This window comes from Marmota flaviventris, chromosome X, assembly GCF_047511675.1.
Source record: "Marmota flaviventris isolate mMarFla1 chromosome X, mMarFla1.hap1, whole genome shotgun sequence".
Classification (NCBI taxonomy): Eukaryota; Metazoa; Chordata; class Mammalia; order Rodentia; family Sciuridae; genus Marmota; species Marmota flaviventris.
Window position 1 is genome coordinate 9,922,671 of NC_092518.1, and position 15,290 is coordinate 9,937,960.

The 15,290-nt window shown below is 38.0% G+C and overlaps 1 protein-coding gene across 4 annotated transcripts in view; it reads right to left on the minus strand.

The window, feature by feature from the left end:
• Positions 1–15,290, minus strand: part of Pir (pirin) — a 100,273-nt gene that overhangs the window by 10,852 nt on the left and 74,131 nt on the right. For 3 of the 4 annotated variants that reach the window (XM_071606871.1, XM_071606873.1, XM_027946520.2), the window contains exons 7-8: positions 12,243–12,287; positions 4,133–4,215 (exon numbers count right to left, since the gene is read on the minus strand). In XM_071606871.1, the coding sequence (XP_071462972.1) occupies positions 4,133–4,215; positions 12,243–12,287 (128 nt within the window). The remainder of the gene's footprint in view (positions 1–4,132; positions 4,216–12,242; positions 12,288–15,290) is intronic. The other variant, XM_071606872.1, reaches the window with a different exon arrangement.

The following is a 15,290-nucleotide window of genomic DNA, read 5'->3' on the forward strand; positions in this document are numbered from 1 at the left end:
TAATGCCTTCCATTTCCCTGCAAATGCCATGATCTTGTTATTTTTTAGTGCTGAGTAATATTCCATTGTGTATAAATGCCACATTTTTTTTTATCCATTCATCTATTGAAGGGCATCTAGGCTGGCTCCACAGTCTAGCTATTGTGAATTGTGCTGCTATAAACATTGATGTGACTGTGTCCCTGTAGTATGCTGGTTTTAGGTCCTTTGGGTATAGACCAAGAAGAGGAATAGCTGGGTCAAATGGTGGTTCCATTCCCAGCTTTCCAAGGAATCTTCATACTGCTTTCCATATTGGCTGCACCAATTTGCAGTCCCACCAGCAATGTATGAGTGTGCCTTTTTTCCACATCCTCACCAGCACTTGTTGTTGTTTGACTTCATAATGGCTGCCATTTTAAAACTTACTTTTAATAGCTGGGTACAGTGGCACATGCCTGTAATCCCAGCAACTCAGGAGGCTGACGCAGGAGGATGGCAAGTTTGAGGCTAGCCTCAGCAATTTAGCAAGGCCATAAGCATCCTAGCAAGAGCCTGTCTCAAAATAAAAATATACAAAGGGCTGGGGATGTGGCTCAGTGGTTAAGGCCCCTGGGTTCAATCCCCAGTACTAAAAGGATAAAAAGAAACTTACTTTTAAAAATTGCTTGTTATTCCATAAGTATTATTGCCAAAATATGTCTTGAGTTCCACTGATACTAACAACAGATGATTAAAGTCCAGATGAGAGTCCTATGATTCATTTAATGTGTTAATAACTTCTAAACTATGCCTTTCTTGGTTTGTGTGATTGATTATAAATACAAAGTTTGGGATAATAGCAGGACTTTGAGAATTAATCAAAGGGCATGCTTTTGCTATAGTAGCATTTTTCATAGTCACATATTACATTAAAAATGACCAGAAAAGAACTGAACTTTAGCATGGCTTAATTGCATACACTTATTCTTACTAGAATTCATTGTTTATACTTCTTAGGCCAATGGAAAGATAAAACAATTAACTGCAGTTTTTAAAAATTAGTGGTTTCTTTCATCATGAAATTTTTACACATAAATAAGCAAAAATGGGGTATTTTATTTCTCTTTCCATAGTTATTTTTTTAATATTTATTTAGTTGTAGATGAATACACAGTATCTTTATTTATTTTTATGTGGTGCTGAGGATTGAACCTGAGTGCCTCACACATGTGAAGCAAGTGCTTTACCACTGAGCCCCAGCCCCAGCCCCTCCATAGTTATTTTAATCAAATATTATATATATATATATATATATTTGGTACCAGGGATTGAACTCAGGGGCACTCAACCACTGAGCAACATCCCCAGCTCTATTTTGTATTTAGAGACAGGGTCTCACTGAGTTGCTTAGGGCCTAGCTTTTGCCGAGGTTGGCTTTGAACTCGCGATCCTCCTGCATTAGCCTCTCAAGCCACTGGGATTACAGGTGTGCACTACTGAGCCTGGCTGAAATGTTATATTTAATCAAATATTCATGTCTTTATTTTAGTGAATTCTGCACAAATGGTGCCAGCTTGAGAGACTGGTTACTCCCAAGAATGGTTCTGAAGATAGTCAATGAGGATTTGATTGTTTACCTCAGTATACTACAGGTGAGACTGTTAATAATAAATAGAAAACTAGTATAAACAGGGTCTAAAGGTGAGATGGAGTGTTTCATATCAAACTTATGTGCTCCTTATCATAGAGCCATCAGGACAAACATCTCTCAGGAGAAAGTTCAGAGCAACAACTGGGAGGCCCAAGCAGCAAAGGGAGCCTTAGCCCTTGAAACAGACCATTCCAGGGTGACTGGTACTAGTCCAGGATGAAATGTCCTGGGTAGCCTGAGGTCGATTCTAATCTCTAAGATTGGCCCCTCTAGAGGAAACTTTCCCCATCACTGTTAACCAAGAAGACAGGCATGATGCTGAGTCAGGGTCCCTTAGGGACTTTTTTTAGCTGTAGAAATTGCCTTCAAGCCTAGGTAGGGTATGTACAGATCCTTATGATATAACATGTACGTGATATAAGTGTCTGTTAAATGAGGTATTTGGATCAGTAAACTCTCCAGCTACCATTTTTGGGCACCTCCAATATATTACACCAAGGATTGGCAAGCTTTCTCTGTAAAGGGCAGAGAATTTTAGGCTTTGTGGGAACACAGCAACTCAATTCTACCTTTACGGTGTGACAGAATCCATAGACTATACAGAAAAGAATAGATGTGACTGTGATACAATAAAACTTTATTTATGAAGACATATTTGGATTTGGCCTAGTACACATTATTTACTGACCCCCGTGCTAGATATAAATAGACTCTTAGATCATTCCAAATATTCTTAACAATCTCTGCAGTTGGCCTCAGTTATTTCAATTTTTTATACCTTTTAATTAATTAATTAATTAATTAATTAATTTTTTTATGTGGTGCTGAGGCTTGAACCCATGGCCTTGCACATGCTAGGCAAGCACTCTACTGCTGAGTCACAACCCCAACCCCTTATTTCAATTAAAAAATTTTTTTAAATTGTAAGTGGACAGATACATACCTTTATTTTTTATTTATTTATACGTGGTGCTGAGGATTGAACCCAGTCCCTCATACGTGCTAGTTGCACTGCTAAGCCACAACCCCAGCCCACTAAAGTGTCATAACGAACAAGTGGCAAAGCCAAGATTCAAATCTTTACAATCCCTTTACTGATGTTATCTAAGGGGAAATTTCTACTCTCTTGTGGATAGAACATGCACTCTTTAAATGCTAATTTTTAAAAACCATTTTTTAGATAGAAATCTTTCTAAGGTTTGGATGGTGCAGGCTATAGCTTATACACAGAACAATGGCAGAATAGTTCTTTGAACCAGGAGTGCTGCTTGCCCATGTGTTGATGATTTTTAGCTAATTCCTTTCTATCCCAGTTGTCCCCTGTGCTCTGACTCCCCTCATCATTTCTTCCTGGTGTTCCATTTTACCTTCTAAATCCTTATTATCTGCAAAGAAATGAGGCTGCTAAGTTAAATAATATTGCAAGCTAATCTGACATCAGTAGATTCTGGCCCATGTATAGCTTTCATGCCTCTTTTCTGAATTGGAGTGAAATATGTGAAAGTGCATTTTTGTAGGTCAAAAATGGCAATTTCATATGGTTCGACCTAACATTCAGGGCATTGATTCTGAGATATGCACTCTTTCTGGTGCTCATGAGATTTTTCTCCTATTTACTTTACAGTTCATGGAGGTGCTGCAAATGAGGAAAGCAGCAGAAAGTGACTTCCAGGAAGGTGGGCTAAGATATGATAATTCCTAAAATCCATTACACTCTGTACGACAAGGGTCGGGGGTCAGAAATGAGTCACACTACCTCTCTATCAGTCACTGGCACACTGAAATAGTTCTCATTTCTACTTCTCAAAACTCATCTTTTCAGAAGCTTTTGCACAATTGTCTCTTTAATCTTTTCTATTAGAGTGACCCAAAGTCATCCCATTGCATTAACAGACTCACAAGAAGGTGAGCGAGCCACTCAATAGAATGAAATAGACATGAGAAAGAAGCTTGGCAACCTGGACAAAATACCTCTCGGGACTTTTAAAATATTAACCTTTACTTATAAAACAGAGAATCATCCAAAAAAGGAGATGAAACACATCCCATGGCCCCCTCAGTTCCAAATGGGGATTATTTTCAAATGGCTCTATGTGAGTATGCGTGCAGGTCAATATTTACACTTCTAGAGGGCCAAATCATTTTTACTTATGCTAAAAGCAAAATAAACCAGTTTTACAAAGGATGAAAATTAAAGACAACATACACAAAACTTTAAAATAAATGAATAAAAAATAGCATAAATTAATGAAAGGGATTGATAAATTTGTGGCATAATTTACTCTCCCAGGAAGAAAGAACAATTTCCAGCTATACAAGGGATTGAAGGAGGGCTGGGGTTGTGGCTCAGCAGTAGAGCACTTGCCTAGCACGTGCAAGGCCCCTGGGTTCGATCCTCAGCACCACATAAAAATAAATAAATAGATAAGTAAGTAAGTAAATAAATAAATAGATTGAAGTATTTTCCTAGAAACTAGCAGGAAGTACAAGTTAAGAAAAGTAAAGATTTCTAATACGTACCTTATTCTCCACCTGGACACTGTCACCTTCTCCAAGCACTGCTGTGTGATGAGGTTCTATTTTCTGTTGAGCATCATCAGGCCCTACAAAAAAAAAAAAAAAGAAAAAAGATGACCCACTAACTTTAAGACTTATTATAGTACATTTATCCTATGATTGCATATTTGGGCAAACATTTAGTACCATATTAGTTTTAATTTCCAAAATAACAGACTTAGGGATCTCCTCAAACCTCTTGATCAGGTAGATTTGACACTACCAAAGTCTGAAACTGGTTGCTTTTCAATATAGATGAGAACAGGGAAGTGAGTCCTGCATTGTGTTTCCATTTATAGTTCAATGGATAAGCAAAGTCCTTGGCATTACATGTTCCTAAAAGTGTTTCCTTGGGAAAATTATAAACCCCAGAAAAAGTAATCATACCTAGGAAAATTATCAAATTCCATCATTTATTCATTTCAATGCAATGTTTACTGAGTACCTACAATTGCCTAGTATCATGGGAAAATACAAAATGTGCAAAGCAGACTTCTTGCTTACAAATAATTAAAAATCTCATTAGGATTGAGTGCGGTGGCACACGCATGTAATCCTAGTGACTCTGGAGGCTGAGGCAGGAGAATTGCAAATTCAATGCCAGTCTTAGCAACTTAGTGAGGCCCTAAGTAACTCAGTGAGACCCTGTCTCAAAAATAAATAAAAAGGGCTGGGCATGTAGCTCAGTGGTAAAGTGCCCCTGGGTTCAATCCCTGATAGAAAAAACAAAAATCTCATTGGAGCAAACAAAATACATACACAAAATAATCAGAGAATAATTCGACTGAAAAATAAATAGCTATTGAATAATAGCTATTGAACTACGAACAGGACCCTATTCTAAGTGCTGTAGAGGGTATCTTCAGGATAGATAAGTTTTCATTCCTTCTGTATTGACGTATTGATGTTTCATTCCTTCTGTATTGACTGTATTGAAAGAACAAATGAAATTGACTTTTCAAGGCAACAAAAAAGTTGATTGTGAAAACAGGGGCTGCAGGGCTCATTCAGGTCTAGGGACTCCAGAAATTTGTTGTGGAGGAGATAACACTTAAACAGAGCTCTGCAGAACTAGGATAAATCTGCAAGAAGCAAAGTCGGGAAAAGGGGAATTCTAGACAAGAAGACAGACAGTGGGAAGGTAATGCAGGAACATTTCTGGGGAAACTGTGGACCTCCCACCATTGCTCAAACATGCTTCTAGAATGACCGAAATGGAGGCTGGCTTTAGATTTGGCAATAAAAGAAAAGTCTGGGAATTAAAGAAGAACCTCATTTAGAGTTGGATGATATTTTTAACTGTGATGTGGAGCAGCATTTTATTGGGTGTGTTTTATTGAGATCCCCTGGGAGCAATGAACCATGTCTTTCTTTATTTTCATCTTATTCATATATAGCCCCCATTACCCGTGTGGTTCCTTTCTGGCCCCTAAGTTTGTCATATAGCGTGTTTCATGATACATAGACCAAAATAGTTTACAAACTCCTTTGCTATGCGTTAATGGAGTGAGCTGACAAGAGACAGCACTCGAAATACCGAGTTGGTATTTCTCTGCACCCCTTATCAGGGTGGCTTGCTCTACTGCAGTGCTCATTGATTTGTGAGGAAATCTTAATTTAGAAACCAAGAATTGAGCTGTCTGAAGGGCTCTAATCCTAACTTTACATGGGGTGCGACTTCTGCCCGTGCTCCCTGCTGATGTATGAAAGTGTCAGTACTGGAGAGGCCATTCAAAATGTTTCACCCTGAGATAGACCTTTCTTATAGACACTGGAGTCAGGTTTCCACTGTAATAATTCTAAATGTACCTCTAGCTTCTGCATTGTTACATGAAATGCTTAAAACAAGGGGTCATAGAAGGCAAAGACTGATTTCATCTTCATTTCTAGGTCATTTCTATGATATTTTTCCCAATCTAGTTATCTCCTGAACCTAAAATTGGTCTCAAAGGAAATATATCTTATTGTTTCTGATTACTTTCTATTATAAATAGGGCCAAATCAGATAATAAATAGTTTCCATTGGGAATCTGTGCCAAAGAATGTTCAATCTAATAGGATAGTTAAGGAAAATTTAGCCGAAGATGATTTAATTGCAAATTTTTTACCTAAACCATCATAAAAGAGCAAAAATACTTGAAAATCTATTTTAAACTCAGGGCTGGGGCTGGGATTGTAGCTCAGTGGTAGAGCACTTGCCTAGCATGTGTGAGGTACTGGGTTTGATTCTCAGTACCACATATAAATAAATAAATAAAATAAAGGTATTGTGTCCATCTACAACTAAAAAATTCTTTTTTTTAATTTTTTTTTTTTTTAGCTGTCAATGGACCTTTATTTTATTTATATGTGGTGCTAAGAATCGAACCCAGGACCTCACACATGCTAGGCAAGCACTCTACCACTGAGCCACAACCCCAGCCCCTAAAAAATTCTTTTATTAAAAAAAGTGCCATTAACTGCTGTACATCCCTTCTGCATATGCCATCTGGTCTTTTTCTTTTTCTTCTCTTTATGAGAACTGCTGTCCCACTTACTCTGTGTCCCACACATTCTAGTACTTCCATCATATTTTGACACCACTAATTTTATGTATATAGTTGAAGATCCCTTATCTGATACAATCAAGACTGTTAATCAAAAAACAGAAACTTCCTTAAACATTTCATTTTAAATTGAAGTGTAAATGTGCATTAGTTTTTGAATTTTTATGAATACAGCTAAAATGGGTCTACTGACTGGATTGAAGCATTGTCTTTCTTTGTAAGACATACCCATGTGGCATCACCTAAATCCTTCTGGTTTATTACAGTTTCCCCTAATCTTTGCCATCTGTCTCATTCATATTGATTTGAAGACATTTTCTTCAGCAACTTACTTTTACAAAGCATCTGTCTTAGTCTTTCTAGAATACCATCTCTCTTTTCACATTTATTTCTTTGCTTTACATATTAATTAAATTACATAGTTGCAATTAATGGTGCAACTGGCACAAACAAATGGAGAACAAAAACAACTGCCTTGGAGTCCAGTACAGCTCAGCTGGTGGAAAGACCTGATCATCCTAGCTGTGAGGTACATCCCTCACAGTATTCACTATGGAATGCAAGAGCACCAGTCAATCCAGTTAATTGAGTAAGTGGAGGTCAATTAAGAGCACTTCTGGTATATATGTGTGCTTGCCCACTTTTATTGTAATATCCAAGGACCATGTCAAGTTTCTTAATACCACTCAGAATTAGGAACCAAAGGTTGAATACCAACTAAGTTTAAGTGGGACCATTCTGCCTTTGTAAGCCAGTTAGCTGTCATTTCAGTACCACAGATAAATGTTTTTAGATTTCTAAATGCCTTTTTCTCAGCACCAACATTATACTTGATATTGGTCCTTTTAGGGCACTGGCATTCAAACTGATAAAACCAGAGCAAGCTTCAAGGACATGACACATAAACTCTTTCACCCTTTTGATCTCTGCATTAATGTGTAATTTTCATCATAGCTGCAGGGAAGGGGCTCAGTAGTAGTACCTCTGGAATCTATTAGTTTTCTGACCATACAGTTTTTATATTCTTTTGATTTTTTTCTTTTTATCACATTCTGCACAGAATCCAGCTGAGGTGATGGTCAAAGGACTTTCTGCCTCAATAAGAGACTGTCATCAAAGGCAACAGTTGACTTAGAAAGCTTTTCCAATGTTAAAGAAAGCAAATGTATCAAAATTTACAAAAAGCCTTGGATACTTTCAAATGAATCTTGAATCTAGTAAGAAAGTGCTAATTTTATTCATCTTATATTAGCACTGTTAACAGCTTTTCTTCAGGGTGTTATTAGAAGACAGTTAAATGATCTCACCGTACTTACCTTGAACTTTAAAATGTATGACTAACCTTGACAAGTATATGTCCACTCTTTCCCATCATTCAAAACTGCATCTGTTTACAGTCAAACTAAATGTACCAATGTCTATTTTTAAGTAGTCCTGTATCAATACTTTTTGTTGTTGTTGTTGTTGTTGTTACTGGGGATTGAACTCAGGGGTGCTTTACCAATGAGCCACACCCCCAGGCCTGTTTATGTTTTATTTTGAGAAATAGGATCTTGAAGAGTTGCTTAGGGCTTCACTAAGTCGATGAGACTGGCTTTGAACTTGTGATCCTCCTGCCTCAGCCTCTTGAGTCCCTGGGATTGATGAATACTTTTAAGAGCCTTCTTAAATTTCTACTTTGTGAAGTCTCCCCAGATTATTTTCTCAATCCAAATTGCAGCCTATTTTACTGCAGCTTAATACACTAATTATTTTTACATGTATTTTTATTGGTATAATTATATATCATAATGGGTTCATTATATCAAAGCTGTATATCCACATAACATAATTTGCTCAATCTTCTTCCTCAGTACCTTCTCTTTCCCTCCCACCTCTGTCCTTTTGATCTACCTGCTCTAGTCTACTGATCGCCCTTCTATTATTACTTTAATTAGTTCATTATATATATATATATATACACACACACACACACATATAAATAAAATGGGGAATCATTGTGGTATATTTGTACATGGACATAGCATAATTTGGTAGAATTCATTCCCCAGTACTTCCTCTTGCCCATATTTATCACACCTACTTCAACAGAATGGAGGTGCTTATTAACATTTCAAAAAGAACAATTACTTGTTTATCAGTTCCTGCCATCTGTAGTTGGCTGGTGCCAATCTAGTTTTATAAGCAAGATAAAATCAAAGCAGTAAAATCGGAAAGCATTTTCTAGATTCTATATAAATTTTATAAGTCAGAACACATTCAATAGCTCTTTCTGTTTTGCCGTTTCTTTTCTCCGTGATTGTTCTTGACTCTTTTTTTTTAACACCCCTATTAGAGATTGGGTAAGAAGAAGGGAAGGAAGTAAAATTCAAATGAGGTCCTCATAAAATTCAAATGAGATAAAATTCAAATGGGGTTGCTCATTAATTCAAGCAGAGTCCTAAGAGGCTAGTTTTGTGAGCTGGATTCTGTCCATGGTCCCGCTTGCTCTGGATAGATGCAACTTCACTCCAAGACTACAGACCACACTCTATCTTTTTTTTTTTTTTTTTGCGGGGGGGGGGGGGGGGGAGTACCAGGATTGAACTCAGGGGCACTTGACCGCTGAACCACATCCTCAGCCCTATTTTTTTCAATATTTTTTTTAGTTATACATGGACACAATATCTTTATTTTGTTTGTTTATTTTTATGTGGTGCTGAGGATCAAACCCAGTGCCTCACCTGTGCAAGGCAAGCGCTCTGCCACTGAGCTACAACCCCAGCACCCCCAGCCCTATTTTGTATTTTATTTAGAGACAAAGTCTCATTGATTTGCTTAGGGCCTTGCTTTTGCTGAGGCTGGCTTTGAACTCATGATCCTCCTGTGTCAGGATTCCAAACCACTGGGATTACAGGTATACACCACTGCACCTGGCCACACAACCCTATTTCTTGCCAGATGTTTTGCACTTGTGGCCCGTGGTCACAAATGGGAATCAGGCCAGTGATCAGAGACGACTCAGAAAAATCCTGCCTCACCTCAAGGAAAATAAGTGGATAAAATAAGACAATTTTTAAAAATAAGAAAAAAACAATAAGAAAAATCAGTGGCACTCTCACCCTGAGAAGTACAGAGCTTTTCATGCATTAACTTCTGGAACTAAAGGTCTCTCAGGAAACAAGACTGTAACAATGGATTAAAATAGATTTTGAAGATTACTTGTTAATTTTTCCTCCCCTTTATCCTTCATAATGACATTAAAACCAAAATCAATTGTAGAGCCAATAGGCTAGGAAAGGTCTTTACTTTTTTAAATGGTTGGAAGAAATTTAAAAATGGTATTTGATGACATATGAAAAATACACAAATTTCACATAAAATTTAATTGTATATATTTGTATGTGTTATTGCCTATGGCTGCTTTTGTGCCTGCTGGTAGGGTTGAGTAGTCACAACTGAGACTACTTTGTGGCTCACAGAGATGAAAGTATTTGTTGTCTGGTCCTTTATAGAAAGTTCGCTTTCTCCTGCTTTTTCTTATTCCACATAAATATTTCTGGAATCCACCTTAGAATTCATGTGCTTTCTTTATTATGTTCCATTTATGCAGATAATAATCTTGGTCTTGAAATCATAAATCAAGGGTACTACTTCCATTTTATTTTTTTTACATTTTCACAAAGTATTATGGAATTATCAGGATACTCAGAAGATTATAAAAATAAATGATATTTCATCTCTTCCAGGTGGTTAATATAGCTTAATATATGTGCTCAGGGATTTATATACAATACTAGATTATTTTCATACTTTCTTGAATGCTAAAATAAATGAATTTTGCTTCTGACCCTTAATTGAACTGCTATTCAGTGAAAGAGGAATCAAGTCCACTTACACCATATTAGGAATAAGTTCAAAATACTGTTATTTCCAGAAGAAAACTTGTAGATAATTGAGCACTCTTTTGGGAAAATATAAAGCACGGCTTAGGCAAGCATGGTGGCACACACTTGTGTCCCAGCGGCTTAGGAGGCTGAGACAGGAGGATCGCAAGTTCAAAGCCAGCCTCAGCAAAGGCAAGGTGCTAAGCAATTCAGTGAGACCTGATCTGTAAATAAAATACAAAATATGGCTGGGGATGTGGATCAGGGGTCAAGTACTTCTGAGTTAAATCTCCAATACCAAAAAAAGGAAGGCTAAGGCAGGAGTATCATGAGTTCACATTCCCAGCCTCAGAAACTTAGCAAGGCTGTGTCTCAAAATTTAAAAAAAAAAATTAAAAAGGGCTGGGAATATGGCTCAGTGGTTAAGCACTACTAGGTTCAATCCTTGGGACCAAGAAAAAAAGAATGCTTTAAACTACCTCTGAGTGTAGCCTTCTAGCTCTGAGCAGATGATGTTAGCGAGCCAGCTATCCTGGAGCTTACAGTGTATTCCCAAAGAGGTGGTCATGTTAGGGCCCCTGGAAGTTCATTATGGGCATCTGCAAGAAGCAGGTGGAAAGGAGGGTCTCAGAAATGGGGATTCGTGGCCTGCACCTTGGGATCCTCCCCAGCCATCAGTGTTCACAGGGATGAGAAGCAGAAAATGAGAACTTGATTCTCTTTGGGGTTTTCCCAAAAGCACAGCTAAAGATGAATATTCTGGTGCAATAAGTTTATTTGATTCCAGGGAACAACAGTCCAGAAGGGTTAGACAGGAACAGAAGGCAGACAATGAAGGGCGAGTCATGGGGAACACTCCCACCAGGAAACTTTAGGAAAAGGTCTCTCACAAAGGCTTCTGGGTTATTCTACCTGAGGATCCAGGTAACTTTCAGAATATTCATTCTCTAGCACTTTCAACCTGCCTGTCCGGGGCAGAGCAGCCTTCCAGGGTTTGAGAGAAAGTGGCATAGATACTGGCCACTGGAAGTTGATCAGTAGGTACTGAGGATGTACAGCCCCAGGGCTATGGGTACGGCACTAACAGCATCTGCTACAACCATTTCCTATCTTGGTTCTGGTCCCAGATCTACCAATGTACCCTTGGCAAGTTAAATAACTTCCTTTAGATTTCACATTCCTCATGTAAAAAAATGAGAGTTAATTAGTTCTCAAATGTCCCTTTTTTAAAAGACTCAACAAGCTATACAATACACAACCCTTAGAATAGGAAAAAACTCACTTTGAGATACTTCAGAGGCACCTGGGACTGCTAATTCACCTCCTTTCACCTCCGAGGAGATAGATTCCTGCTCCTAGGGGAGTGTATTATAGCTGCATCTCCTTATAGTATGGAGGTTGCCAACCTCTTCTTAGTGAGATGATAACACACATAATCATGCTTGGACCTCTTGTCTGCACAGAGACCACAGAAAATGGCTATGTCATGAATGGTATTCATATTCTCCCTCATTGAAAATTCTGGAACTGTGAGCACCCTGCCGTGAATGTAGAGAGGGCTGGTGTATTTGATTATACAAAATAGTTTCAATCTACCATTTATCCCTTTAGTAGTTTAAATTAAGTTGCAGTTGAAGCCAAAATGATATACTTATAACTTACCAATATACACATCTCCAGATATGGTATAAATGAAACTCGTCCACCCTAAAAAAGGACCAGCAACATTAAAATGTTAGTGTCCATAATGCCAAAAGGAAAGACAAAAGAAAAATCTGAAGATAAAATCCTTTCTTTTCTTTTAGACATGTATTTGAGATTCTAGTTCTGTGAGCTGATTAAAATACATACTCACATATGTGCACTTTCTTACACACACATGCGTGCACACTACGTGCTTCTAAACCTAAATGACTTCACTCCCAATGTTTCAGAGCCACCCAAAGTAGAAAATGCACAATTCATGTGGCTGTATATCTATATGCCAAAAGTCATATTAACAAACAAGTTGTTCCTTCTAGTTCTATTAACTGCAAGACTCCAATTTGTCTTTTATCTTCGGTTTGCTATGTCCCCAGGTAGCCTGAAGTGTAAATAATGCTATAAAGATTTTTTTTTAAATATTTTAGTTTTTAGTTGTAGTTGGGCACAATATCTTCATTTTATTTATTTATTTTTATGTGGTGCTGAGGGTTGAACCCAGGGCCTCACACATGCTAGGCAAGCGCTCTCCCACTGAGCCACAACCCCAGCCCTGTTTTTTTTTTTTTTTAATTACTTAGTTGAATTCTAGTTTTCAGTGGGCTCATTTTTTCTTATCTATTCTAAAGTATAACATGCATCAGTTGCAAGGATGTAAGGATACAAAAATCTAATGGGCTTCAGATGGCTTGTGAAATCCCTGGAATTGTCCATACAATTTTTCAAAAGTGTGCATTTTTCTGGGAAAAGGATACATAGTATCTATGAGATTCCTACCATGACTGAGGGGCCAAGAGCTCATATCCAGCCACAACCTAACATTTGCACTCTTGGCCCCAGCACTTGATTTTCATGAATATTTGCAGTGTTTGCTTGGAGAGACGTGAACCTAGAAATGGCAAACTCAAAAAGGAGTGAGGATGTCATTCCTTGTGCCTTCAGCAGAAAAGACAATCTGGAAATGAAATATAGGGCAGAGTTCATGGTGGGAAGGAAGGGCCCAGGAGTCAAAGACACAGTGACTGAATAGACAAAAGCAGGCACAGAAGGATAAGGAGAATAAAATACACTCTAAGGACATGGTTGTGATGGTTGGTGGGTTCAAACACACAAGAGTGCCCAAAAGAAACGCCAGAACTGATAACATTGAACACAATGGAGTCTTGAGAAAATCTGAAGGTTGGCCAAACACAATTGGCAGATATAAAAATGAACAAGGCCCCGCCAGCGGTGCTCAAGTTGCACAGCTCTGGGGAGAGAGGTCCGTGGCAGATGCTGAAAGCCCTCACCAGACTCTGTAGCGCACTCCGATCTGCCTGCTAATGGATGCCAAGCTTCCCATTCCTATTAAGCCTGATTTATCATTATACTGTACAACAAAACCCCATTCTTCTGTTTGCTTTGTTTAAAAAAAAAAAAAAAACCACTGGAAATTCTTGAGATTTTCTTTTCAAAATGCAAATGACTATTTTTTTAGATTATAAAAAAAGTAACACATTATTTTAAGAATATGAAGGCATAGACCATCTAAACTGGAAATCTTTCTACATCATCATGCCTACACTGACATAAATATTGTTAGCAATTTGGTATTTGTACTTAAAGTTTTGTTTGTTTCCTTTTATGCACTGTATGATAATGACTTAAAAATTAGAGAACAAAAAGTTCTGTTTTTTTTTTTTTTTGAGGGATGGGGGGCAGGGGTGCCAGGCATTAAACCCAAGGATGCTTAATCACTGAGCCACATCCCCAGCCCTTTTAAAATATTTTATCTAGAGACAAGTTCTCACTGAGTTGTTCAGTGCCTCCTTAAATTGCCGAGGCTGACTTTGAACTTGAGATCCCTCCTGCCTCAGCCTCCTGAATTGCTGGGATCACAGGCGTGCACCAGACCAAAATGTTCTGTTTTGAAATCCTTTCCTTGTCAAAACACAGAGCAATAATTCATCCTTAGGAAAGGCTGTATAGCATTGCACTGTAAGGACATGTCAAAATCTACATAACCAATCCCCTCTTCAAGGTTTCAAGGTATTAAAAAACTCTTTCCACATTTGACACAACCTCAAAGCTGTTAATTGCTCAACCTGCTACCTGGCGGCTCTGATCCTGGCTCTAAGAGGAAAAGACTAGGCTACAACACTTGCTGCTCCAGAGTCAAATTCGTAGGCAAATAGGTTTTATTCAAAGTCAGCTTTGAAAAGATCTCCACTTTCAGCAAGAGGAAGTTCTGTGTGTTTCAATACCAAATAAAAACTCATTTTGAAAAGGACTGAACTTGGGAGCTCCCCTCTAAACTCAAGTGGAAGCTAAGGGGCTTCCCTCAACTTCCTGGCCTGACAGAGAATCTGGGAATGGAGACTATCCCCTGCCCCAGCCTGTGTGGTATGGGCTAACTAAATCTGCATATGGATATTTCCTGCCTTTTGTTCCCATTTTGTCCCCTCTTTAGCCAAGCAAATCTACATATGTATATCACCTGGCTTTTGCTTTTATAAATGGTAAATGCTTCTGTGGGGCAGGCAGGAGAAGCAATCTAGCTGTTTTTCCCCAGTTTCATCAAAATGCAAAAAATTGGGGGGTTGGGGTTGTAGATCAGTGGTAAAGTGCTTGCCTATCACGCTTAAGGCACTGAGTTCGATCCCCAGTACCACATAAAAAAACTAAATAAACAACATAAACGTACCGTGAACATCTACAATTTAAAAATCTTTTTTTAAAAAATGCACAAAATTCACTTTTCCTTTTTCCATTTTTATTTTATGAGAGCGAGTGGCCATACCTAGCCAGTAGGGATCCAGGTAGGATCATTTTAATCTTTCTAATTTCATTACTCCTTTGTTTCCCTCTTACCCTCTAAGCAGAAATCTAGTCCAAACATAATTGCCGAGGTCAGTTTTCTTTAAAATTTTTTCACATAACCCAGAAGTACTAAACATTTGCTTCAAGGAATGGCTGAGTCAGTTTATTAAATGCATTTATCTATTTTTATTCCTCCTTTTTAAAATAGTC